The 24,096-nt window shown below is 35.1% G+C and overlaps 6 protein-coding genes across 8 annotated transcripts; 4 read left to right on the top strand and 2 right to left on the bottom strand.

Moving 5' to 3' along the window:
* The first annotated feature begins 209 nt into the window (after window positions 1–209).
* Window positions 210–1,225, top strand: LOC111778554 (zinc finger A20 and AN1 domain-containing stress-associated protein 5). Its single transcript, XM_023658456.2, has one exon. The coding sequence runs from the start codon at window positions 367–369 to the stop codon at window positions 853–855; it is 489 nt and encodes a 162-aa protein (XP_023514224.1). The 5' UTR covers window positions 210–366; the 3' UTR covers window positions 856–1,225.
* Window positions 1,226–3,961: 2,736 nt separating this feature from the next.
* Window positions 3,962–7,023, top strand: LOC111778549 (protein gamma response 1). The gene is made up of 3 exons (XM_023658445.2): window positions 3,962–4,106; window positions 4,896–6,056; window positions 6,154–7,023. The coding sequence occupies exons 2-3, from the start codon at window positions 4,898–4,900 to the stop codon at window positions 6,885–6,887; spliced, it is 1,893 nt and encodes a 630-aa protein (XP_023514213.2). The 5' UTR covers window positions 3,962–4,106; window positions 4,896–4,897; the 3' UTR covers window positions 6,888–7,023.
* Window positions 7,024–7,715: 692 nt separating this feature from the next.
* AGL26 (tRNA (cytidine(34)-2'-O)-methyltransferase) lies at window positions 7,716–10,670 on the bottom strand. The gene is made up of 7 exons (XM_023658453.2): window positions 10,355–10,670; window positions 10,152–10,258; window positions 8,844–8,912; window positions 8,670–8,728; window positions 8,476–8,536; window positions 8,346–8,399; window positions 7,716–8,252 (listed from the first exon to the last, which is right to left on the bottom strand). The coding sequence occupies exons 1-7, from the start codon at window positions 10,533–10,535 to the stop codon at window positions 7,968–7,970; spliced, it is 816 nt and encodes a 271-aa protein (XP_023514221.2). The 5' UTR covers window positions 10,536–10,670; the 3' UTR covers window positions 7,716–7,967.
* A 618-nt stretch (window positions 10,671–11,288) lies between these two features.
* Window positions 11,289–15,965, top strand: LOC111778550 (SURP and G-patch domain-containing protein 1-like protein). Its single transcript, XM_023658446.2, has 9 exons — window positions 11,289–11,528; window positions 12,369–12,802; window positions 13,638–13,764; window positions 13,919–14,022; window positions 14,393–14,560; window positions 14,761–14,895; window positions 15,015–15,194; window positions 15,437–15,615; window positions 15,718–15,965. Exons 2-9 carry the CDS (start codon window positions 12,391–12,393, stop codon window positions 15,742–15,744), a joined length of 1,332 nt encoding a protein of 443 aa, XP_023514214.2. The 5' UTR covers window positions 11,289–11,528; window positions 12,369–12,390; the 3' UTR covers window positions 15,745–15,965.
* Window positions 15,966–19,935: 3,970 nt separating this feature from the next.
* LOC111778794 (transcription factor bHLH130) lies at window positions 19,936–22,773 on the top strand. 3 transcript variants are annotated; one of them, XM_087118934.1, is made up of 7 exons: window positions 19,936–20,069; window positions 20,225–20,626; window positions 21,830–21,960; window positions 22,032–22,202; window positions 22,293–22,358; window positions 22,459–22,527; window positions 22,626–22,773. In XM_087118934.1, exons 2-7 carry the CDS (start codon window positions 20,269–20,271, stop codon window positions 22,674–22,676), a joined length of 846 nt encoding a protein of 281 aa, XP_086975060.1. In that variant the 5' UTR covers window positions 19,936–20,069; window positions 20,225–20,268; the 3' UTR covers window positions 22,677–22,773. The 3 variants fall into 3 exon arrangements, with proteins under 3 accessions (XP_086975060.1, XP_086975061.1, XP_086975059.1); XM_087118935.1 differs by having other exon boundaries at window positions 20,177–20,626; window positions 22,462–22,527; XM_087118933.1 differs by having other exon boundaries at window positions 20,177–20,626.
* An 89-nt stretch (window positions 22,774–22,862) lies between these two features.
* On the bottom strand, window positions 22,863–23,689 carry LOC111778199 (pathogenesis-related thaumatin-like protein 3.5). The gene is made up of 2 exons (XM_023657889.2): window positions 23,594–23,689; window positions 22,863–23,524 (listed from the first exon to the last, which is right to left on the bottom strand). Exons 1-2 carry the CDS (start codon window positions 23,637–23,639, stop codon window positions 22,863–22,865), a joined length of 708 nt encoding a protein of 235 aa, XP_023513657.2. The 5' UTR covers window positions 23,640–23,689.
* Window positions 23,690–24,096: the final 407 nt, after the last annotated feature.

Here is a 24,096-nt window from a genome sequence, read left to right as displayed (position 1 = left end):
GAAATATTTAAAAAAATAATAATAATTGGCAATTGTAAATTGTCCGGTTACATAATGACGAAGAAGGACACGTCACCAGCCGATTAAGAACAGAGCAAAACGAGGGAGGGTATAAAGGGAAATAAGGAAAAGAAGAGGGCTATTTTGGTAAAGTAGGTGAAAAATGTTCAATACGCGTCTCTATGAGGCCCGTAGGACATCGTCCTTACCGACCTTTCAATCCCTTCATATTCCTTATTTCCCCGTTTCTCTCTCATCCTCTCTAATAAACCCAACCTCTTCAATCAAATCTTCTCGTTCTTATCATCACGCTCTCTGAATCTCTGAGGATTTTTTTGTTTGTTGTTGAGGATCCGATCGGGAGATATGGCGCAGAGGACTGAGAAGGAGGAGACGGAGTTCAAAGTACCGGAGACGATCACGCTCTGCGTCAACAACTGCGGTCTGACCGGGAATCCGGCGACGAATAATATGTGTCAGAAGTGCTTTAATGCTGCTACGGCGGCGTCGGCGACGGCGTCCATGGCTATGAAGTTTTCCGGTGAGATAAGTCCAAGATCTACTACGTCTCGCTCGCCGGAGAAATTTCGGTTCGTTGCTGAGTCGAGGAGGATTACCACGGCGGCTGATCGTCCGAAGCCTGACGAATCGGCTAAGCGAGTGGTGAATCGGTGCTCCGGATGTAGAAAACGCGTCGGATTAACCGGATTTAGGTGCAGATGCGGAGATTTATTCTGTGCGGAGCACCGTTATTCAGATCGCCACGATTGTAGCTTCGATTACAAGTCCGCTGGTCGTGAGGCGATCGCGAGGGAGAATCCAGTGGTGAAAGCGGCGAAGATCGTGAGAGTTTAATCCGTAGATTGATTTGTTTAAAAAAAAAAAACGAAAGAAGAATCGAAAGATAATGAAATTTGTGAAATCTCTGGGCTCATTGTTTAAATTTCCCTTTGGAGTTTATCGAGGATCAAATCCTCAGAATATCCTCTCGATCTTTACGAGAGAGAAGCATGAGAGATCGAGAAAAATCCTTGATGAAGAAGATGATGATCGTTGTGTTTTCTCAGATAATTATGTTCCTATTTCATTTTTTCTTTTTTCTTTTTGGTTTGTTCTTAGAAAAAAAAAAAAGAAGAGAAGATTATCGTGGCCTGTGAAGATGATGATGGTGGTGTTCATGTTCTTCGTTATTATCATTATTATAATATTTTTTTGGGCTTGATAATCCCAATGGCATGTGATGTAAATTCGACAAATTCTCGGGGTTTAATTGGCATTTCAAAAATTCAAAGTTTCTAGCACCGGCAAAAAAATGTCGCTATGTATTTATTTATTATTCCATTTCCATTTAAATTTTTTAATAATATTATTTAAAAAATATATCAGATCGGCGATTAAATCGGGATGGGGACATTTGCGTAACCCACTTCCCTTTTGATTTATACGAGAATCTTTAAAATAATTATTAAATTAACAAAACAATTTTCCGCTACTAAAATAAATTCGGTAATTTTCAATTATGCCATTTTATTATGTCTGATAAAGAACGAAATATTTTTAAAAAAAATTACAAAAAATGAAAATGACAACCTAATCTATAACTTAGGATGGGCCCCACATGTCAGTTCTGACAAGTTAGATGGACCCCACTTGTAAATAACCAATCACAAGCTGCCACATCATTTTGTTATTTTAAATCTCTATTTAATTTTATTTTCTATCATTTTGTTATCAAATTCAATATAATAATTTAAAATAATATTTTAGTTAATATTATCAGCAAAATAATTATTTTAGAAAAATAAAAAAAAATAGACAATTCAATGAATTATTGCACCGGGACCGAAATAATAATGGATTCCAGTTATTTAATTATTCCACAAAATTAATATAATTAAATTAATTAAAGCTGGGCAGGCAGTCCAATAATTTTCATTATTTCTAGGTTCGATATTATTTATATTTTCTGTTGGTTACCAATCATTGTCACATTTTGTACTTTTTCTTTCCACTAAATTAATTAATTTTTTTTTCTGGAAAAATCTAATTATTTGTTTTTCCCTTTTTACCCTTTATCACCATGTGTAATTGAAATATGTTAAAGGACCTTTTTGACTTTTCAAGAATTAAAAATTTAAATCTTCTTAAAAATTAAAACAAAATATTATAAAATGTAAATTCCGATCACATCGAGTAATTTTTTTTTTGTTGGCTCGATGTGATTAAAAAAAATTAGATTTTGACCCCCGAAACTTTATAAATTTGTTTTGGGGTTTTAGTTCTCGAACTTAAGATAATATATAAATCTAACAAAGGTATGAAAACGACTTGAGGTAATTACATTTCCGTCTTGTCAAATAAGCCCTAAAAGGGTTTCGGTGAAAGGACCATGGATAGGTTGGTTGGGAAGATGATATGTTTCATGTTTTTTTTTTAATTATATTTTAATTCGAAATCGCTTTCGTTTTGATAGTATGTTGATTGAGATTGAAGTTGACGGGTATTTTGGCTTCTTCTTCATTTTGCTTTTCCACCCGCCTCCGCAACGGACAAAAATAGAAAGAAAAAAAAAAAACTAGAGAAGGTTATGTCATCCCGAGAGAGCAAATCTCTCAAAGTGTTTGGATAAGTGAATTGTCCGAACTTCTTGAAGTTTTTGGAGTTCCGTATACTCGTAAGCTTAAACTAATGGATTATTTATTAAACAAATCTATAAAATATATAATAACGGTACAAAAAATTAACCTGATGGTTATGGTAAATTTAATCTTATGACAATGCTATGTGTACGGTATTTTTTCTTATCATATATGCTATTGTAACTATACCATTAATTCCATTTAAAAGTTTTTTCATACAAAGGAAAATGTTGTCTCTTATATACTGTGATATTATTCCTTCTTAGCTCGTGAGGAACTTCGTCAAACTCTCGATAAGTATTATTGGAGTGTCCAACGACATGCTATTTGGTTCTGTGGCGTTGTTTATTTGATTAGCTTTAATGGGGCATACGGGCCTAGAGTATATACTTAGAAGGTCGACAAGGATCAAGAAGACGAATGAATCTCATGTATTCAAAAGGCGACTATGAAGACACAATGACACTTTCGTAGCCTTATGTAGGGGTGTACAAGGTCCCGGTTGGGTTGAGAAATTTTGTTGACCCAACTCAAAAGTTTGGGTTGGTTGGATTGGTAACCCAACCCAACCCTCTATTTTTGGGTTGGGTTCTTGGGCTGTCAATTTTTTTTTTAAGTGTATTAATCCACACTTTATAATTTTTTTGGATACAATATTAGATAAAATATATTAAAAGTTCACAAACAAACACAAATCAATCTATAATTATTCAAAAAAAAAAAATAAAATAATCAAGGAGCTAAAATTATAAGTATTAACCTAGTTCAACATTGTCATAAAACTACCGACAACTAAATACTGATATATTTTTTAGAATTGGTTAAAGTAACAAAAATAAATAAATAATAATAATAATAATACAAGGCAAACCCTTAATAATGAAGATTCTTAATATCATTTATATATTTTTATTTGTATCGGGTCGCTCGGGTCAACCCGAGGGTTTTGTCCCACGAACTCGAAACCGAACCGATTCAATTCGGGTTCAGAAAAATGAATCCAACCCTACCCGAAATGCTAATCCCACCCAATCCAACTCTTATTAGTTCGGGTTGGATTGGTCCGAGTTGTCAGGTTGAATGTACACCTCTAGTCTTATGCTTCTGCTTCTCTAGAGAAGGCGTAAATGGAAGAGCCAAGCTCATTTGAAGGAGCTGAGGGCTAAATTTAAGTCGTGTGTGTATGTATGTATGTATGTATGTATGTATGTATATTTATGTATATATGATGGAATGCTCGACGGGCCCAATAGAAAAAAAAATAGGTTTTGGGCCGAGGGGTCTAGCGTAACGACGATAAATCATCGCGTGGGATAAAAACCCCAGCTTCCCCGCCAAGCTTTTTGAACGAAATTCACAATTTCCGCCATGAAACTCCCATTTCTGATCTGCGAGGTTCATCATCGGCAACTGTACAAGCTCTGCTCCAAACTTCATTCCTCTTAGGTCGAAGTGAAATCTCAAAAGGTATCTCTTCCATTTTATTTTTCAGTACTGTCAGTTTATTTCTTGACGTTTTTGCATTTTCGTATATTCTTCGTTCCTTCTCATCTTCCCCGATTACTGTTCAATCGACTCAATGTATTACCAATCCACCATGAAGTTTGAATTATCTTCCTGCATTTTAGTTGCTAGCCGTTCTATATGAAATCCTGTTTTTCCACTCTTGTGATTTCGAACTCTAATATGCATGCGCATTGTTCTTTCGAGTTGTTCTGCAGAGGAATTCTTCGTTTGTACTTTCGTCTTTCCTGTTTGGATTGTGCGATTTTTCTTTAATTTTTCTAATTTTTTATTATCGCCATTAGTAATTACTGTTTTAATTAAATGAAATTTATAAAATAAGCCGAACTTTGCAGACTGTTGAGCTTGCTGCGGTTTGTATGCTTACAAGCATGTAGTTTATGCCACGATATCTAATCTCTATGTTACCAACACCACTGCCTAAACGTGTTTAGCATAACAAACCAAGTTGAGTTTCCGCTACTAATAGCTGAAATAAAAGCGGGATTTGACATATAATTACGAAACCTAGGACAATTTTCGTCAAAATAAGCGAAAATTCGGTGGCATAATGTATGGGGTGTTTAGGGATTCATCAGTTTTATTGGAAACTTTTACCTTGGTTAATATAGTTATGTTTTTCCTCTTGCAATGCGGATTTTAGCGTAAGTTTCTTTGTTCTTATTATTGTTTTCTTCAACAATTGAGACGGTTATCCATATTTTTGCCCTCTTTTCTTTTATGTTGTTTCAGATATGGAGGCTGACCAAGATCACTCTCTCAAACTTGGGGGGTCCTCTGTTGAAGGTGATGATCTAAAGTACATCTCTGGGCTTAGCACTATTCTGGTTGCAACGATCCAGGAAACAAAGGACAGGATATCCCAAATAGAATATATCTTCTGCAGCCAGCTTTTTCCCAGTTTTCAAACAAAGTCTAAAAGCTTGCAAAAAGTATATTCTGAGGCTAGGAAATATGCAGAGGATACATGGAAAGAGAAAGAAACCAATCTCCTGTTCCAAATAGAAAAACTTAAACGGGAAAATCAACATGTCATTGAAGAGAATCAGTCTTTGAGACTTGAGAAAGACAAGCCATTTAAGGAGCAAGAAGAAAGGATGGATTTACTGCGAACCAAACTACTGGATGAACAACTCAAAGTTGAGGAGCTGTCACAGCAACTGAAACAGAAATCAAGAGAAATAGACGAGGGAATTGAATTGCAGCAGAAATTACTTGAAATGGTACGGTCAAAAACTTCTCTGATAATGAGTAAGGAACAAAAGTTGAAAGAGCATGAAGACGAATCAAACGCATTGCGCTCCAAATTGACTAGCCTAGAGATAAAGTTTCATGAGCTCCAAAAGAAGCTTAATGAGAAAACAGATGAAGTATCTAAGGTTAAAAGGTTGGAAGAGAACTTGTTCAAAAAAATTGAATCACAAGCTTCAGAAATCATGAATATTGAGCAGACGAATAGTGATCAGCAAAAAGAGAAACAAATACTTATGAACAAGTTAGAAAAATTGCAGGAGAATGTCGATGGCCTACAGAAGGAACTTTTGAAGAAAACTGAAGAAATTGAAGGAGGAAGGAAACTGCAAACCAAGTTGAATGGTTCTCTGGAGAAAATCAATGACCTTAAGTCGATTTCGAGGGTAAAGAATGAGGAAATGGAAGGAAATGAATCATATGAAAGTTTACGCCAACAGATTGAGTTAAAATCCTGCGAGTTACTGGCTGAAAAGAAGGCAAAGAAAGGCGTTGTTGATGCATACAAAAGGCTCAAATCACAATATAACTTCCTTTGCAAAAAATCTGGCCTTAATAGCGATAATATGCTGCTAAAAAACAGAAGAGAAAGTGAAACTGATTCAATGACTGATCATAATCAAGGCCTTGCTTCTTCACCAGGTACACGCCTTTTCTTTATATTATAAACACAATTCTGTTTTGTCAAACGCTGTCATCCATATCCCATGTCTTATTAATTGTGTATTGATTGGAGCAGTCGATCCTGATGCGGAAACTGAAGAACCTTCTATGGGTGTCTCTGATACATGCCACTTGAAGAAAGCTATAAGCGTGCACAATAATATAGAGGGAAAAAAGGGAGTGGAGTCAAATCAGGCCTCAAACCCCCGTTGCCCTCCTAAATCTCCCAGTTTTCCAAGTGGCTCAAAACGTAGCCCCAATGTAAAATCTGCACCAGTAGCTTCCAAAAGACCAGCATCTTACTGGAGAGATACTAGAACTCATCATCAAGCACAGGCAGGACCTGACCCACATGATGATTTTCTTGATACTCCATTAGAGAACATCAGAGAGAACTTAAACAAGCCTGTAAAGGACAGAGTTAATGATCTTCCACTTCCTGAGGTGGCTGTCAAAGACATCAACATGGATGGGTCAGACGACGAGACACAGGATATGAATGCTGGTAATCCACCAGAAAATCAGCAGATGCCAGCAGTTTCAGTGAATGGCAATAGAGGAGGCTTTAAGTTTGTGGAGCCAGTGAGAAAGAAAACTGACAGGCAAAATTTAAAAGGAATGGAATGCAAGCAATGCAAGAAGTTTTATGATGCGGTTCTTCCGGATGATGGCAATGAAGAAACTAATGGTGATGATAAGCGTGGTTTACGATGTGAACATCATGATGGGGTCTCGAGGCATCGGTATAGGTACGCTCCTCCCATGACTCCTGAAGGATTTTGGAACATTGGATTTGAATCTGAAATGTAATTGTAGTGTAGGATACTGAAATTGCCCAGTATACTCATTGTTTGATACTTAATAATTGTCGAGTATACTTATTTGATACTTAATAATTAAGAAGATTTGTAACTGCGAAACCCACCCCGATATTGTCCAATTTGGTCTTTCCCTTTTAGTTTTTAAAGAGATTTCCGATTTCCACACCCTTTCCAATTTCCACTCTTATAAATAATGTTCTGTTCCACACCCTTTCCAATTTCCACACTCTTATAAATAATGTTCTGTTCCCTCTCTAACTGACGTGGGATTTCACAATCCACCCTTCTTCGAGGCCCAGTGTCCTCGTTGATCTCTCTGGATCTCACAATCCACCCTCCTTCGAGGCCCAAGGTCTAGTGTCCTCGTTGATCCCTCTCTAACCGATGTGGGATCTCATAATCCACCCTCCTTCGAGGTCCAGTGTCCTCGCTGATCCCTCTCTAACCGATGTGGGATCTCATAATCCACCCTCCTTCAAGCCCAGTGTCCTTGCTGATCCCTCTCTAACCAATGTAGGATCTCATAATCCACCCTCCTTCGAGGCCCAGTGTCCTCGCTATCCCTCTCTAACCGATGTGATATCTCATAATCCACCCTCCTTTGAGGCCTAGTGTCCTTGTTGATCCCTCTCTAACCGATGTGGGATCTCATAATCCACTCTCTTTCGAGGCCCAGTGTCCTCGCTGATCCCTTTCTAACCGATGTGGAATCTCACAATCCACCCTCCTTCGAGGCCCAGTATCCTCGTTGACACTCGTTTCCTTCTTCAATTGACGTGGGATCTTATAAGTGATGCATTTTTGAGGGAGAAGGCTATGAAAAACAAATTGTACTTTGTGTAAATATAGATGAAGGATTCCATTTCTTCCAGTTCGTGTTAAAAACTCGAATAATCTCTCATTTTTTAGGACAATTGTTCAATAGAGGAAGGGATGGCACTACAGAGTAAGACTAATAAATGAACTTTTAAGACCATAGGTAGGGTAAGCAGTGTGTCTACTTTCTTTCATGAGCTTCTTTGCTGTCTTCATATCAATTGAAAATGGTGCAAAAGTTCATATCAAAGAATCAAGCAAAAAGATCCTCTGTAATGATAGACGACTGTTCATTGTTGTTGGTACAACCCTCTGGTTCAAGCTGAAGTTGCTGGTAATTTAGTTGTCGTGAAGCTTCATATATAGCAATGCCAACACTTACAGAAAGATTTAGGCATCTAACATAAGTTTCAACCATTGGAATTCTTAAGGTCCCCCCACCAAATGCCTGGTTCTTGCAATCCTCAAGAGCTTCAGCTGGTAACCCACTAGTTTCCGACCCGAACAACAAGTAATCGCCCTGCTTGTACGAAAAATCCTGCAGAAACGAAAAGAGAAAACAATCCTTGTTACTCAAAATCTCTCCTTCCCTGATTATAGACAGAAAACGATCAAAGAAATGGGCACTCGCCGAGTGAAGTGTAGTCCCTCTCTTTGTAAATGCTAGCAGCCGTTTTTCTCCTTCCTGTACATCGACAGGAACAATCATCAAGAAAATGGAGTTTTGTGCACATTTTCTCTGATACATCAACAAAAGTTACCTGTTTTTCGAAGTAGTCTCGGAACTCTGCCCACGTGTTATGAATTTTAACAACGACGTATCTAAAACATGATGTTAAAACTTGAAAACATCGAACCATATGTACAGTGATATCGGTTTAACAAATCTCAGTTCAAAATCGAAAATAAATCTAGTATTCCTAGTATTCAAAGAACTTGAATTCCTATGGGATACGGCCAGTAATCCAAACCAGCACGCTTTAGCTTCGTGTCGTCCACCTTAAATCCCAATGGCTGAAAACGAAAGACATAGAAACAAACGATACGAGCAGGTAAGTTTTTGGTGATCTCCTGCTAAGAGGGGAAAATTAGAACGATTGCACTCGAATAGCGATGTTTTGAAACGAACCCCAACTAGATGTAGTCCAACAGCTGATGCAGCACATGTTCTGGCAATGCTACCAGTGTTCCCAGGAATCTGTCAAGGACAACAGAAATCTAAGAGCCAGCCTTGAAGAATTGAGGTTGTCTGCAACCCAGAAAGGAAAATGGAGAATTTATAATTCAGAGTTCACAGTCAAAACAAAAGTTTATGATTAACATCATGAGATCAATTAGTTCTGATATCACATCAACAACAAAAATATGACCGATTGTTATTTCTATAAGACATCGTTTCCTCGACCCTCACATCTCAACTTGAAGAAGAATGTTGCCAACCGTCACAATCTCACTTTTCTTGGCAGTGGACTTTGCGATTGTGCGACACTCACTCCCAACACCGAATGAGTCAAGCCAATTCAGACCCCATTTTGAGAAGAAGGTTTTAGAAAACGGGAGCAAGGCTATAAGCAAGAAAGATAACACGACGACTTAGATAACATATAATTCTGAGTAGGAAGAATTGACGATTAGTAACATCCCCTATAGTACATTTTGAGGCGATTCATGTTTGGCAAACCTACACATGATTTCACCAAATAGTCATACAACATCTGGATGGGAGGAGTCGACGACTAGTCACATCCCATAGTACATTTTGAGGCGATTCAGGTCTAGAAGACCTAAACATGATTTTGCAGTCATACAAAAAAAAAAAAATACAATAGTAAGGCAATAGAACAAGAAAACAAATAAAAGGATTTGACGTGACATCAACATGCGACCATGACAACACACCTTAGACGAGCATGACCGTGACACTAAGCAACCTTTGTCAATCCCAATTAGTCGCACCTCGACTAATTTTAACTTGTCAATCATCAATACCCCCTAAGATTTCCAGCTTACCATCAAGATTTCCCACACCAGAGATTGATGGGAATGTCAGCAAATGTAATTGTTCAAGCCTACCTACCGCTATCAAATATTGTTCTATTTAGGCTTTTCCTTTTCGGGTTTTTCCTCAAGGTATTTAAAAAGTGTATGATAGGGAGAGGTTTCCACACCATTATAAAGGTGTTTCGTTCTCCTCCCAACCGACGTGAGATCTCACAACAAATTTCCTACGACCAATCATTTGGATTTCTTTTGTTCAACTTGATGAGAAGTTTGAAGTAACAATGAAGAACAGTGATTCAAAGAACATCAAGAATCTAGGAAGAGATATCTAATAATTCAGAGGCACTCTTCCCACATGGCAAGAAGAGTTGAAGAATCAGGTAAGCAATTTGGAGTATTATGAACAAGGGCACTCGTTATATGCTTTCATAATTACCAGGGGAGAAACCAACACAACTTGAAGAACCTTCTGCTGCGAAGCCCCATTTAGGGCCTCACCAACACCGCGCGGCAGAGAACCGGATGAACCCTCCCCTTTTTCAGCTGCGCCATTACCAAATCAAACCCAATTCACAGCAGAAACTAAGAATCAAAAGGGTATAAGAACATTCAATTCAATTACAACAGATATGAACTTACAGAAGGAGCAGAAGGGGAGGAGGCGGCGAGAGGAGGAAGAACACGGATGGCGGTGTTTGTGGCTGAAATGGGAGAAGCAGCGAGCGCGAAGAAGACGATGAGACGTCGATGCGCGTAGTAGAAAGGGCGAAAATGGGTGCAATGTTCTAAGAGTGGTCGCTGTTGTATCCATTAATGGCATCTCAGCAGAGAGCAATCTTCTTCTTGTCGCCGCCGCTCTTCTGCCGTACGGCGCGCCTCTCCGTTGAGCTGCTCAGGTCTTCTAAGAGCTCGTTTCAGAGCTCAGTCACGTTTGCTGCTCTTCCATTCGACTTATCTTGTGCCTAAAACATCCGAAATAATAATAATAATAATAATAATAATTTAAAATAAAATTTTTAGGGTTTATAATTCAATTTAACCTTTGAGTTATTTATTTAATTATTTTAAAAAAATAAAACATCGGAAATAATAATAATAATCATAATAATTAAAAATAAAATATTTAAGGTTTATAATTCAATTTAACCTTCGAGTTATTTATTTAATTATTTTAAAAAAATTATGTTTATTAATAATTATGGCGTTATAAAATAATATTGACCTGACAAGAAAATGTCAATGGACTGACTAATTTGAATGGTTAGTTTTCCACAAATTTTTTAAAATTTAAAATTTTAATTTAGTAAGTGGAAATAAAGTCAAAATTTATGAGTTGATTTTCTATATTTTAAATTAAAAATTAAGAAGCACCCTTTTGTTTATTTAATTTTTATAATTACTAAAATTCAAAAAATTATATTAAAAAATAAAGAAAAAAAATAAAAAAGTTATCCTCTCCTTGATTAAAAAGGGGTGCAAATGTAGAAATAACCTAAAATTTAGGATTCGATTTTAAGTTTTTTTTTTTTTTTAATTTTTATTTTTGGTTATTTAATCGAATTTCGGACTGAAAATTTTCCTTCTATATTCACGTGAACAGGAAAGAGGCCTTCTCTTCGTCTACTTCACTTTTCTGCCCAAACACAAATTTTCCAGCCTTCGGGTCAGTTAATGATCAATTTCAATCCAATCGCTCCTCAAATTCATCAACAGATCTTCAATCTGCTCTTGCGGAATCCGATCGTCGTCGAGTTTCGCAGTCGAAGCGGAAGATTTCGATTCTGAGATTCAAAGTTGTTCTAAGAGCGTTCGGGTAAGTTAATGATTTGTTTTGATCGGTTAAAGAATATTAGTTACTTGCTGTTCGTCGTTTTGGATACTGTATTTGCTTGTGTTTTCACTTTTGATTGGGATTGTTCTTCGCGGGCTATTAGGATCAGGAACTAGGGTTTTGTTTCTCCTTCGATATGGTTTCGCTTTTATTACGCGGATTTTATGTGCTCGTTTTTCCTTGTTGCAAAACGTTTTGATATGCGGTCTAGTGATTTTACCTGCGTCATCAAAGTTACGAAAATATTGGAGTGTGGTATTTGTTAATCGTCGTCTGGAGCCTGGTCGTTTTAGTTGTTATTTTTATTTAATATTGGCCGTTTTGATTTGGTCGGTTAACTGTCTTGAGGTTTTGATCGATATTTGATTGTGACAAAGACGCTTGCATTAGCAGCTTGGTGTAAGAGATTTTTGTGGACAATTGGTTAAATTAGTTCGTCCATGTGAGCTTTTTGTTCTCGTCTTGCTACAAGTTGGCACTGTTTTTGTGTCTTCGTGGTCTATCAATGGAAGGTACCCGAATAATTTAGGGTCTGCTGAACTGTGCTTATATATATATATATATATATATATATATCTTCTTTTTTATCTATATAAATGTGGAATTAACGATGTTATGTTTAACTAGTGCAAAAGTTGGTGGGTGTTTGAATGGAGAAGATTTCCATTTATTCTTTGGGATATCCCACTTTTTTCTGGATGATTTGAACGTTAATTTTTTTTTTCTTTCAGGGTTTATCTGCTAAATTCAGTTTTCTACTTTTACCTCCTTGTTTAAAATGCTTGGATCCTTGTTTTTCTAATGATGATTCATTCTACGCAGCCTGAGTACTCTGTGATTCTTGATGGACAAGGGAATGCCGCCTACCCTTTTTGTCAACGATGGTTCATTTATGGAAAGGTTTAAACAACTCCAACAGAAAAATTGTGAGAATGATAAGGAAAAGGATAAAGGCGCTACATCTGAGGAGCAAAAACCAATCAAGATTATCACAGGGACTTCTGTTCCACACAATACCAGTAGTAAAACTAATTTGCAGTTTAAGGTTGGTGATGTTCGCAAGACTGCTCCAACTGGAAAACTTGCTTTTAGCTTGAAGCAGAAATCAAAGCTCCCGGCACCCTCTGTAAAGTTAGGAGCAGATGAGGATGAAGATGAATCTGATGTGGCAGATGCACCTGATCATCTACCAGAGAAGCGTCAGAAGTTAGGCCCACATAATGGTTCTGATCAACCAGCAGTTCAATCTGGTGTCGGTAATTACAACTTTATACTGACACTCCTTTGGCTAGTATCCGTTAGAATTTTTAGACCAATAATCCTGGTCTGTTTAATGACTTCTTTGATTGCTGCGGTGAATTGGTTATTTAATTTCAGCTGTTCTGTGATTTGCATGTTTGATACATCATGATTCAAATTTTGTTATCCTGCAGCATGGCTAGAATCTATCTATTGGCCTGTTTTTGTATCTTTACGAATCAATTTATTATCTTTAATAACTATTATCTATTACTGTTAGAAACTTATTTGGGATTGGGAGATGAGTAAATAATTAATATTTTTCATTTTTGGTTCAATAAGATTGTGGGATCTCAATAGATTTAAGTTGAAAGGAACTATGTCGCAGTACGTTCCTTTTCTCTGTATTCTGCCTTTCCATCTTTCAACTTTAAATTGGTCTATGGAAGGTTTCTTCCTTATCTTCACTCTTTCACCTTTTTACCGACACTTTGCACAGAGTTGTACCTTTTTCTTGAATATACAGAAAACCATTAATATTGGGGGGGTTGAGCATTATATAATTTACCACGTAGGTCTTAGTCCATTTTCCTTCAATTCACTGCATTGTCTTTTGTTGGGACCGTGAGTTTAGATCTCTTCTAAAGTTTGGACTGCTTCAGATGTAGAGTACAAAGCACTCTTGAAAATTTCTTGTCTCATGAATGCAGTGTATACACTTTAGTACCTTTCAACATTGGTGGAAGAGATGTTCAATGAAAGAATTGGAATATGTAGCAGCCTGCTGCAAGAGTAATTTGCATTCACTTGTTCATGCTCTTGGTATTAATCAGTTTTATAAGTGATATGCAGCACCACCTTCACCAAGTGATCCTACAGTGAAGAAAGTTGCTGACAAGCTAGCAAGTTTTGTGGCTAAACATGGAAGGCAATTTGAGCATGTTACTCGCCAAAAAAATCCTGGAGATACACCTTTTAAGTAAGTTCTTGCTGTGTTTAAAAAAATCCTGGAGATATGCCTCATAACATTTCCCTTCCTGCTACTTCTTTCTAGTACCTATGGCTTCTATTGGTATTTGATGTTTAGCTTCTCAAAAATCATCTATTAATAAAAATGTCAATCATGTTTGCAGATTTCTGTTTGATGAGAGTTCTGCAGATTACAAATATTACGAATATCAACTAGCTGAAGAAGAAAAAGCTCTTTCACAGAACATCGAATCTAAATCATCAAATGGTTTGGGCTTCCCTCTTGATTCTCATATTCTATTTGTTGAAAGCAAGTATTGATGTCATAATGAAAATTGTGTGTTACATTGTGTTGTTAGTTTTGTTTTGTTTTGTTTTGTTTTTCTAAAAAATTTCCTCAAATTTCTTAGGGATAAGGCAATTGTGTACTTTTAAATTTGACGATCTTTAGGTATCAAGTTATAGAACTTTCGGGATTAAAAGAAATGTATTCTTGGATACGACTTCTTTTCTTATTTTTCTTTTATAATTTTTCCTATGAAATACAAGGTCTCATTTTTTATGAAAGACATTATAGGGGCTGCTTATTTGGGATATTGAATTGTTTTTTCACATTCACTCTCTTTTTCTATTTGTAGATGGTGGGAGCACGCAAACATCTAAGCCAAAGATTGGTTCCCAGAAATCTTTCCAGCAGCCTTCCTCATCAAATTATCGAACTCCTGCCTCTGCTTTATATGAACCATCTGAAGATTCAAGAGCTTCCGTGGGTTCATCTAATACTACTGCATGGTCTGAAAGGACAGGTAGCTATTTTGTTGCTTCTTCCTTTGGTCTTGTACTCTTCCCCTTCCTTTTGTTATGGGTATGGAAAAATGAGAGAGTAGGGAAAATGGGCATCTTTTATATCTGAAATTGTGGGAGAAATTTATCTGAACGCTGTTCAGTGCTCACCATGATCAATGAATTGACATTGTACTTGGGCTTGTGGTTTTCGCACTTTAAGGTGAATCTAGGTCATCACCAAGTGGAGATCCAATTGCAATGATGGAATTCTACATGAAGAAAGCTGCCAGCAAAGAGAGGATGAGACAACCTAAACTGTCAAAAGATGAAATGCCTCCTCCTGCTTCTCTTCAAGGTATCAATACCTGCTGGGGTGTAACTGGTTGACCGTTAATCATTATTAATGTAGCTTTTGGCTTTATTGGTGTTATTGCCTGAACTTCCTTTCTTTTCATTTCTGGGGGTGATCTGCAGGTTCAGGGAAAAGGGGGCATCACATGGGTGACTTCATTCCTGACGAGGAGCTTGAAAAGTTCTTAGCTACATGCAATGATGCATCTGCCCGAAAATTTTCTAGAGAAGCCGCTGATAAGGCTAAAATTCAGGCTGATAATGTGGGGCACAGACTCCTATCTAAAATGGGATGGAAAGAAGGTTCTCCCTCTCCTTTACATAAACCATTGGACTTAACAATGCTAAAACGCCTTATAATTTAGCTCTCTTTTAACTAGATCCATCTTTATTTCCCTTTCCTGAAGCCTTTGAGAAGGCATTAGATTTCTTCTTCTGGAGCTTATATTCAACCATAAGTTTAGATTATGATTCCCAACTCCCGTTACTTTGAAAGTTCATTTCTTAACGGAGGAACCCTACTAAAACTGGCAAGAGAATCGCAGGTGAGGGTCTGGGAAGCTCCAAGAGTGGCATTTCAGATCCTATAATGGCAGGTGATGTAAAAATGAATAACTTGGGTGTTGGAGCTCATCAACCCGGTGAGGTGACTCCCGAAGACGATATATATGAGCAGTACAAGAAGCGTATGATGCTTGGTTATCGTTACAGACCAAATCCACTGGTAATCATCACTCCCATTTTAGCTTGAAGTTTCTTACTTGATTGATGCCTCCTATGGAAATCAAAGTAGTTTTGATGCACGTTGTTTTCTTGGTTTTGGTAGAACAACCCTCGGAAAGCATACTATTGAACAACGACGGTTCTTCTACAAGGCGTTATCACCATGCTGGCTGTGTTTGAAAATTATGAGAAAAACCAACTACTACGTTGTGGAAATGGAAATTCACATCATCTATTGTGTCACAATTAATTTCTTAACTCAATAAATAGATACTAGACTTCTTTTTCTCATTGTTTTGTTTGTAACTTTTCCTTCATCAATCAATATATTCGAAACCTCATTTGAAATCATGGTGGGGTACCTATCAACCTGAATGTATAATATATTCATGCATCCAAACAGTAGTTAAATCTCGATGAGGATGGATGTAAAGCTGAGCTGTGAGATCTTGTATTGATTGGAGAGGGGAACTAGTATCAGCGAGGGCTGTAGGGATTGTGAGATTACACGTTGGTTGGAGAGGGGTACAAAGCATTATTCTTTATAAAGGTATAGAAATCTCTTCTTGGTAGATGTGTTTTAAAAACCTTGAGGAGAAGTCTGAAAAGAAAAGCTCAAAAAAGACATCTGCTAGAGGTGGACCGATTACATGAGCGTTTGAAGATGAGAAATGATAATTTGTTTATAATAATATCACTCGTCTACATTCTTCCTCTTCAACTTGTTCGAGTTTAACATATATAAGTGTCTTTTATCATTGATGATCTCATGAGTTATGAGCTGTTTTTTTTAGGTCATGGAATGTGACACGGGTGTATTTTTCAAGTTCATTCCAATGATAGTGCATATTCTTTACATTATCAAATTCACTTATATGGAGGTATTAGGAGCTTGATTAAGAATCCTACTTTTATTTTATTTTCTATTCTATTTTTAAAATGAAAAAAAAAAAAAAAACCGAAATACATGAACAACCACATATTTCTACAATCATATATTTCACTTTCACCCTAATCTCTCATAGTTTATTCTTACTAGTGAAGATATCGTTACTCACTTATATATCTATGATCTTCTAACTTTCTAGAATTTGAGAATAGAAAGTAACCTTAACTTAGAGGAGCTCGGGTGCGAAATATAGATGATGCCTACATTGTTTCTTGGCTACCATGGTTTGATGTCATGACTAGGAAATATAAATGTAAGAAAAATATACAGGTGACGTGTCAATATTTTTTTTACCTATTAAACGTAAATTGAGTAGTCAAAGTCTATAAGTCATAAGTATTTAAGATAAAAAAAAATATCATGATCTCACATAATATACACATAACTTAAATATAAATATTTTAAACGAACATTATTTTATTATTGGAGGCGTAAAAAACGTGATTATTTTTTAAAACATAAATAGTAAATATATATGAGTTTGACCGTATAGAAATTATAATTAAATAGATGGTAATTAGATAATTAAATTATAAAAAAAAATCCAAACATAGTAAATGGTCGCATTAAGTTGGCTAAACTGATTTGGCTGACTCTTCATAATGTCTCATTTTCAAGTCTGAATTTTAATAATCGAGTATACTTTAATTATAATAATTTAGTTTTAAATTAAATAATAAATTTAAAAATTCACTTTTAAATGAACGTATTGGATAAATAGGTAATTTCAACCCTTTATTCTCCTCTATAACAATGCATGAAAAAATAATTATATTAATTTTTTAAATGACTTTTAACATCTCTTCGAAAAGGTCAAAAAAAAAAAATTAAAAGGAAATTAAAATAATCATTCTACTTTAAAAATAATTTTTTTTAGTATAATTAAGTATAATAAAATAATTAAGTCCAATAATTAAGTATAATAAAATAATAATTAATTTTTTTTTTGTCATCTTAGCAAATAGGATTAAAGGACTTCATTATTTTTATTTTTTTTATTTTTCATAAATTAATTTAAATAAATATTAAAATTAGGATCCTAATCAATTAAGTGGAACATTTTATTAAATATTTGTGTTTAGTGTTCTTTAGGTTTAGACTCTTCTAATTAAAATTAACATCTTAAATTACCTTTTAGTTCATTTTTAAATAATTTTTTAGTTCATTTTTAAAAATTTAGTTTCGTCATTCATTATTATTTATCAATATTTATTATTCAATTCGACCGAACTAAAAATTTAATAATAAGAAAAATAATAAAGAAAATGAGAAGGTGAAATGTCTCCTAAAATTAATTAATTTTAAATCTTTTAAAACTAATCTTTCGTAGATTTTCTTTATTTGTTTATATAAATAATCATTTTCTTAATGCATTTATTAACTATTCATATATGTAGGGGGAAGAAAAATTAATTTAGTATAAAAATTAATTTAATAAATAAATGCTCATGTAGGTACTACGTGAAATTTTTAATTCACATTTATATATCTTATATAATCATAAAGCGACATTGTTCATCGTTGCATTGCTGTTATTAATGACGTCCTCTTGATCTAATGAATTAGTTGACTTTATCGTTTGTTTAATTAGTCACTTTAATAGGAATTAAAAATTAGGTAGGAAACGTTTATTTTTAATCTTATTTTAATATTTTGATGGTGAAGACTCCGGCAAATTAGCAATGGTAATATTTTTTTGACTTGAATTAATATTGATTACGTTAACACGGTACACGTTATGATTGAAGTCAACCTACAATTAAAAACTTTTTTTTTCGTAATTTCTTACATTTTATTTTCTTCTCTTTATTTTATTTATTCACATCTTTGACCCCTATTAATCAAGTTTAGACTACGAAAACTCGAGCAATTGAACAAAATATAAGAGGCCAAAATAATAATAATAATAATAATAATAATAATAATAATAATAATAATAATAATAATAATAATAATAATAATAATAATAATAATAATAATAATAATAATAATAATAATAATAATAATAATAATAATAATAATAATAATAATAATAATAATAATAATAATAATAATAATAATAATAATAATAATAATAATAATAATAATAATAATAATAATAATAATAATAATAATAATAATAATAATAATAATAATAATAATAATAATAATAATAATAATAATAATAATAATAATAATAATAATAATAATAATAATAATAATAATAATAATAATAATAATAATAATAATAATAATAATAATAATAATAATAATAATAATAATAATAATAATAATAATAATAATAATAATAATAATAATAATAATAATAATAATAATAATAATAATAATAATAATAATAATAATAATAATAATAATAATAATAATAATAATAATAATAATAATAATAATAATAATAATAATAATAATAATAATAATAATAATAATAATAATAATAATAATAATAATAATAATAATAATAATAATAATAATAATAATAATAATAATAATAATAATAATAATAATAATAATAATAATAATAATAATAATAATAATAATAATAATAATAATAATAATAATAATAATAATAATAATAATAATAATAATAATAATAATAATAATAATAATAATAATAATAATAATAATAATAATAATAATAATAATAATAATAATAATAATAATAATAATAATAATAATAATAATAATAATAATAATAATAATAATAATAATAATAATAATAATAATAATAATAATAATAATAATAATGAGAAGAAATGGTGAAATAATTGTAGCATTGACTCCTGTGTGGGGTTGACTTTTTTGAAGGATGACTCGGCGAGTTAAGGGCCGAGTCAATTATTTTTGGATTTATTCAATTTTTATCCATTTGAAATGTCCTTGTTTTCAAACTTTAGGAGAAAGTCAACGCTTTTTTTCAGGGAAGAAAATTTCTAAGCATATTTTTTGGAAAATTTAGAGTATCATTCAATTAAAATATTTATTTATTTCTTGAATTTTTAAAAATATATTATATATTTTTTAATTTAGAATTTGATAATTGGTATCAATTTTAGCTCTAATAATAAAATTTCATTGTTTTTAAAATTAATATTAGAATAAGAATTATGCATGAATCTTAAAAAAAAATTAATTTATTAATTTATTTATTTTAAAAATTAAACGCGTTTTTTTTTAATAATTTAAAAAATATTAGAAAGCACGAGGGGGCGAAGGATTTCCATTTTGGTCAACGAGAATCTGACGTCACGGACCAAGATTTCGGTCTTCGTTAGTGGCATTTTACGTAATAATTATGTGAATGGAGGGTAATTATGAAACATTAACCCTTTAAATTGAACGAACATGTGCCTTAATGGGACATTGCTACTTGCTCCATCTTCTTCTTCTTCTCTTCTTCACTCGAAGACTCCTTAGTGTTTTACTGCTCGAACTGCTTCATACTCTGTTTTGTTTTCTCTGATTCAGCCAAATTTCTTCGTGTTCTTCTCTGAATTTTGGAAGTTCTTGAGGTGAGAAGATTGAAAATGGAATGAAAATGATGATTTCTGAATTGAATGTTTTTCTTCCTGTTTGTAGATTAAGCTTAGTGTTGTGTTTTTTATGCTCTGTTTTTCAGATTGGGTTTTGCTGATCATCTGGGTTTCATCCGATTTCATATTTTTAGGGTTTGGAATTTCGTCGAACAGTTTAGAGGCATACCCTGATTTTATGGACTGCGATTCCACGAATATCCATAGCGCTGGTGGGCTTATGCGCTATTGGTCTGCTCCGACCTCTGTGTTTGCGAATCTCCTCGATGGAACTGAAGGTCTTCTTCCGAGTAACAATGGCGGCGGCGGTAGTGGGGCAGAGGACTATCGGGTCATTCGATCTACGAGCCCTGTGGTGGTTAATCGATCTTGTTCGATGGTTAATTGTGGTGGTGGAGATCAGATTGGGAACTCGTTGGGGGTTATGAATTTGAATAACTCGATGCAATTGGATTTGGGTGCGAGGAATTCCGGTAATCTTTTCAGGCAAAATAGCTCTCCTGCTGGGATTTTCTCTCATTTTACTGCTGAAAATGGTAATATTTCTTTGTCTAAACCCTTTGTTTTTTATAACTTGATTGCTTCAAATTCTATGGAAATACATATAGTTGACTCCCTTGTAGGCCAGCATTCCGGCAGGCACACTAGTATGTGGCTCTCGATACCATTGTAACAGCCCAAACTCATAACTGGTACACTACTCGGTTCCTGCCTTTGATACCATTGTAACAGCCCAAACTCATAACTGGTACACTACTCGGTTCCTGCCTTTGATACCATTGTAACATCTCAAACCCACCGTTGGTACTCTGTCTTTGGTACTCTATGTCTGGCGGGCTCTGATACCATTGTAACAGCCCAAACCCACTGCTAGTATACTAATATCATTGTAACAGCCCAGCCCAAACTCACTACTCTCCAACTAAGGTGAGATTTCACAATTCACCCCCTTGGGACCCAATGTACTTACTGACACACCACAACCTGGCTCTAATACCATTTGTAATAGGTCAAGCCCACCACTAGTAGATATTGTTCTCTTCGGGCTTTCCATTTCGGGTATCCCCTCAAGGTTTTAAAACGCATCTACTTGGGAGAGGTTTTCACACCCTTATAAGATATGATCCAGCTCTCTCTAAGTAAGGTGGAATCTCGTAATATATACATCCTTGGGGACCAGCGTTCCCGCTGGTATACTGCTTGGTGTCTGGCTCTGATACCATAGTAACAGCCCAAACCCATAGTTGGTGCACTACTCGATTCCTGGCTCTGATACCAGTGTAACATCTCAAACCCACGGTTGGTTGGTACTCTGTGTTTGGTTGGTTCTGATAGCATTGTAACAACTCAAACCCACCGCTGGTACAATGTTCGATGTCTGGCTTTGATATCATTGTAACAACCCAAACCCACTACTCTCCAACAAATGTGGGATCTCACACTTCACCCCCTTGAGGACCCAACTACCTTACTGGCACAGGTCAAGCCCACCGCTAGTAGATATTGTTCTCTTCAGCTTTTCCTTTCGGGCTTCCCCTCAAGGTTTTAAAACGCTTGGGAGTGATTTCTACACCCTTATAAAGAATGCTTTGTTCTACTCTCTAAACGATGTGAGATCTGACAGTTTCTTAGTCGGTAGTGAGAGTAGTAAACTGATTATATCGTGAATTATATAGTTTAGAATGAATGGGTTTTAAAAGGATCGACCTCAAAAGGATCGACCTCATGTCGACTCGCAGGCAATACGACGAGGCAATATGATGACGATTTCCTCAACAGTTCTTGGCATAACTCTGCAATCAAGGACTTAAAAAGAGGTAGAGATAACAATGGGCGAATGTTTCCGACATCGATCGTGCTCGAAACTCAGGTACAATGCAACGTAGTGAGTTGTTTAAACCTGCAAGTTTGGCTTAGCTTTAACAGTTCTTTGTTCTGCAGAATGCTGGTTATGAAAATAACAATAGTGGATTGGCTCATCATTTGAGCTTTCCTATAACTTTCAACAATGATCCGGTGGAGAAGTTTTTTAGATTTCAAGAACATCCTATTCGTCACCAAATTCGAGCTAAACGGGGATGCGCCACGCACCCACGAAGCATTGCCGAGCGGGTAAACCCTGTCTTCTTTCGATCAAACCCGCTGTCCTACACTGATTAACTGCATTCAAATTCTTAAATCTCCAAGTTTTTGCATTTTTAGAATAGAAGAACTCGGATTAGTGACAGAATGAAGAAACTACAAGAGCTGTTTCCTGACATGGATAAAGTAATTATCCTGACCCTCGATGATACATCGTTCTAACGTCGTACAATTTCAATGTTTAAAGACTAAATCGTTCGATCGATCGATCGATCTTTCCTTGCAGCAGACGAGCAAAGCTGAAATGCTGGAATTGGCCGTTGAATACATTAAAGGCCTGCAGAGACAGGTCAAGGTAACAGTCGAAGACAACCTTAAGTTAATCGAATCACATGATGATGATCCAACTGCCACTTTTGTCTCATGAAAAGCTCTGTATTTGTTTTGGTGCAGACCCTCACTGATACGAATGCGAAATGCGCGTGCTTGTGCTCGAGTCGATAACAAGAAGAAACACGTATATTTTAGCTTGGTTTTGATTTGTACAGACCACAGGTAAAGCTTTAAGGAACATGAAGATCAAAGAACAAAAACAAAACAACGTTGTTTACTATGTTTAAAGTTATAGGATTCTACGAAGATTGTCTGTGTAATTGTATTATATGTTAGAAATTCTATATAAGATCCAATTCAACAAAAGACAATTGAATAGTTTGCATTCTGGCATGTAAATATGCTTGTTGGATCATCATATGCATAGCTATAAGCCATTGGACAAGCTGACTTGAACGCTTTCGAATAACCCGTCGGCTTGCACGTCTGCGGGCTACCGTATGCCCCGGTGCAGCAATACTGCGGCGTGTTGAAAGCCAAGCACGCACTTTTACAAGCAATGGTTACACCCTTCTTCTTCACCTCCAATCCTTTAGGACATCGTTGATTCAAGTCCGACAGGCATTTCACTGTTCGACAACTCCCCGATCCACCGGAGGGGGATATCGAAATCTCCATGTTATAGCCATCAACAAGGCTAACATCATAGAAATCCTGAGGACTGTCTAAGGTGAACTCTGCAAGTGTAGCAGGTGGGGCACCTCCCGCCCCATCGCATTCGATTACGCCACCGCAATCGCCTGTATCACACGTCCCTTTGCCAGAGGCATCGAAGGAACAGCCATGTCGACCCCAGAATCGACCTGACCATCCTGTAGGTGCATTGATCGTTACGGTCTTTCCGGGTTTCAGCTGAAATCCGCCGTTCATTAGCTGAAGCTTCCCTGCTCCTGGTTGGATTCCTGGCCATACTGTGTCGCTACATTTGTTCACCAAACTGAAAACTGCTGCATCAGTGGCTGAAACACAAAAACATCCATCAAAACACAGAGAAAGAGATCAAAGAGGGAAAGATTTGTGATTATTACCAAAGAAAAAGCAGGAAAGCAGAAGGAAGAACAGGGAGAACTCCATGAGAGCAGCACAGTGTTAGCTTTGAGAAGAGAACCAGGAGGAGTGGTGGCTTTTAAGAAGGCCAAACAGCACAATTAGTCAACAAGTTCAACTTGTCATTCTTTTGGCCAAGAAAAGTTACCAAATTTGGGTGAAAACTGGAAGAAACAACTGGTTTTTAATGGGACTATATATACACATATATGGTAATTTTTTGAGCATTTGAAAATTACCAAAAGAGAAACGTTTGAATGGTGTGAAGAATCATGTGAGCATGAGTAAAAAATTCCATCTTTGACTTGTTTGGGTGTAATTTAAACTTTAATTATATTACCTATTTGACTACACTACAAGATTATATGGTAATGAAACCAATACGTGTAAGAAAGGGTGTGTAAACCTCTTCTTAGCAGACGCGTTTTAAAAATGTTGAGAAGAAACCTCGAAGCGAAAGCCCAAAGAAAATAATATATGTTAG

The sequence above is a fragment of the Cucurbita pepo genome, chromosome 17, assembly GCF_057944985.1.
Source record: "Cucurbita pepo subsp. pepo isolate OVF chromosome 17, ASM5794498v1, whole genome shotgun sequence".
NCBI lineage: Eukaryota > Viridiplantae > Streptophyta > Magnoliopsida > Cucurbitales > Cucurbitaceae > Cucurbita > Cucurbita pepo.
The sequence above is the reverse complement of the archived record's forward strand: the minus strand, read 5'-3'. Positions and strand labels throughout refer to the sequence as shown.

Bases quoted from the DNA above. Each gene is read 5' to 3' on its own strand.
- LOC111778554 (XM_023658456.2), top strand. From the start codon at position 367: ATGGCGCAGAGGACTGAGAAGGAGGAGACGGAGTTCAAAGTACCGGAG.
- LOC111778549 (XM_023658445.2), top strand. From the start codon at position 4,898: ATGGAGGCTGACCAAGATCACTCTCTCAAACTTGGGGGGTCCTCTGTT. The intron at 6,057-6,153 runs GTACACGCCTTT...TGATTGGAGCAG, and splicing joins AGGCCTTGCTTCTTCACCAG to TCGATCCTGATGCGGAAACT.
- AGL26 (XM_023658453.2), bottom strand. From the start codon at position 10,535: ATGCCATTAATGGATACAACAGCGACCACTCTTAGAACATTGCACCCA. The intron at 10,259-10,354 runs GTAAGTTCATAT...GTAATGGCGCAG, and splicing joins CCTCCCCTTCTGCTCCTTCT to CTGAAAAAGGGGAGGGTTCA. The intron at 8,729-8,843 runs GTTCGTTTCAAA...TTTCGTTTTCAG, and splicing joins TTGGACTACATCTAGTTGGG to CCATTGGGATTTAAGGTGGA.
- LOC111778794 (XM_087118934.1), top strand. From the start codon at position 20,269: ATGGACTGCGATTCCACGAATATCCATAGCGCTGGTGGGCTTATGCGC. The intron at 22,203-22,292 runs GTAAACCCTGTC...TTGCATTTTTAG, and splicing joins CACGAAGCATTGCCGAGCGG to AATAGAAGAACTCGGATTAG. The intron at 22,528-22,625 runs GTAACAGTCGAA...GTTTTGGTGCAG, and splicing joins GCCTGCAGAGACAGGTCAAG to ACCCTCACTGATACGAATGC.
- LOC111778199 (XM_023657889.2), bottom strand. From the start codon at position 23,639: ATGGAGTTCTCCCTGTTCTTCCTTCTGCTTTCCTGCTTTTTCTTTG. The intron at 23,525-23,593 runs GTAATAATCACA...TTTGTGTTTCAG, and splicing joins GCTTTCCTGCTTTTTCTTTG to CCACTGATGCAGCAGTTTTC.
- LOC111778550 (XM_023658446.2), top strand. From the start codon at position 12,391: ATGGACAAGGGAATGCCGCCTACCCTTTTTGTCAACGATGGTTCATTT. The intron at 13,765-13,918 runs GTAAGTTCTTGC...TCATGTTTGCAG, and splicing joins CCTGGAGATACACCTTTTAA to ATTTCTGTTTGATGAGAGTT. The intron at 15,195-15,436 runs GTTCTCCCTCTC...AGAGAATCGCAG, and splicing joins TAAAATGGGATGGAAAGAAG to GTGAGGGTCTGGGAAGCTCC.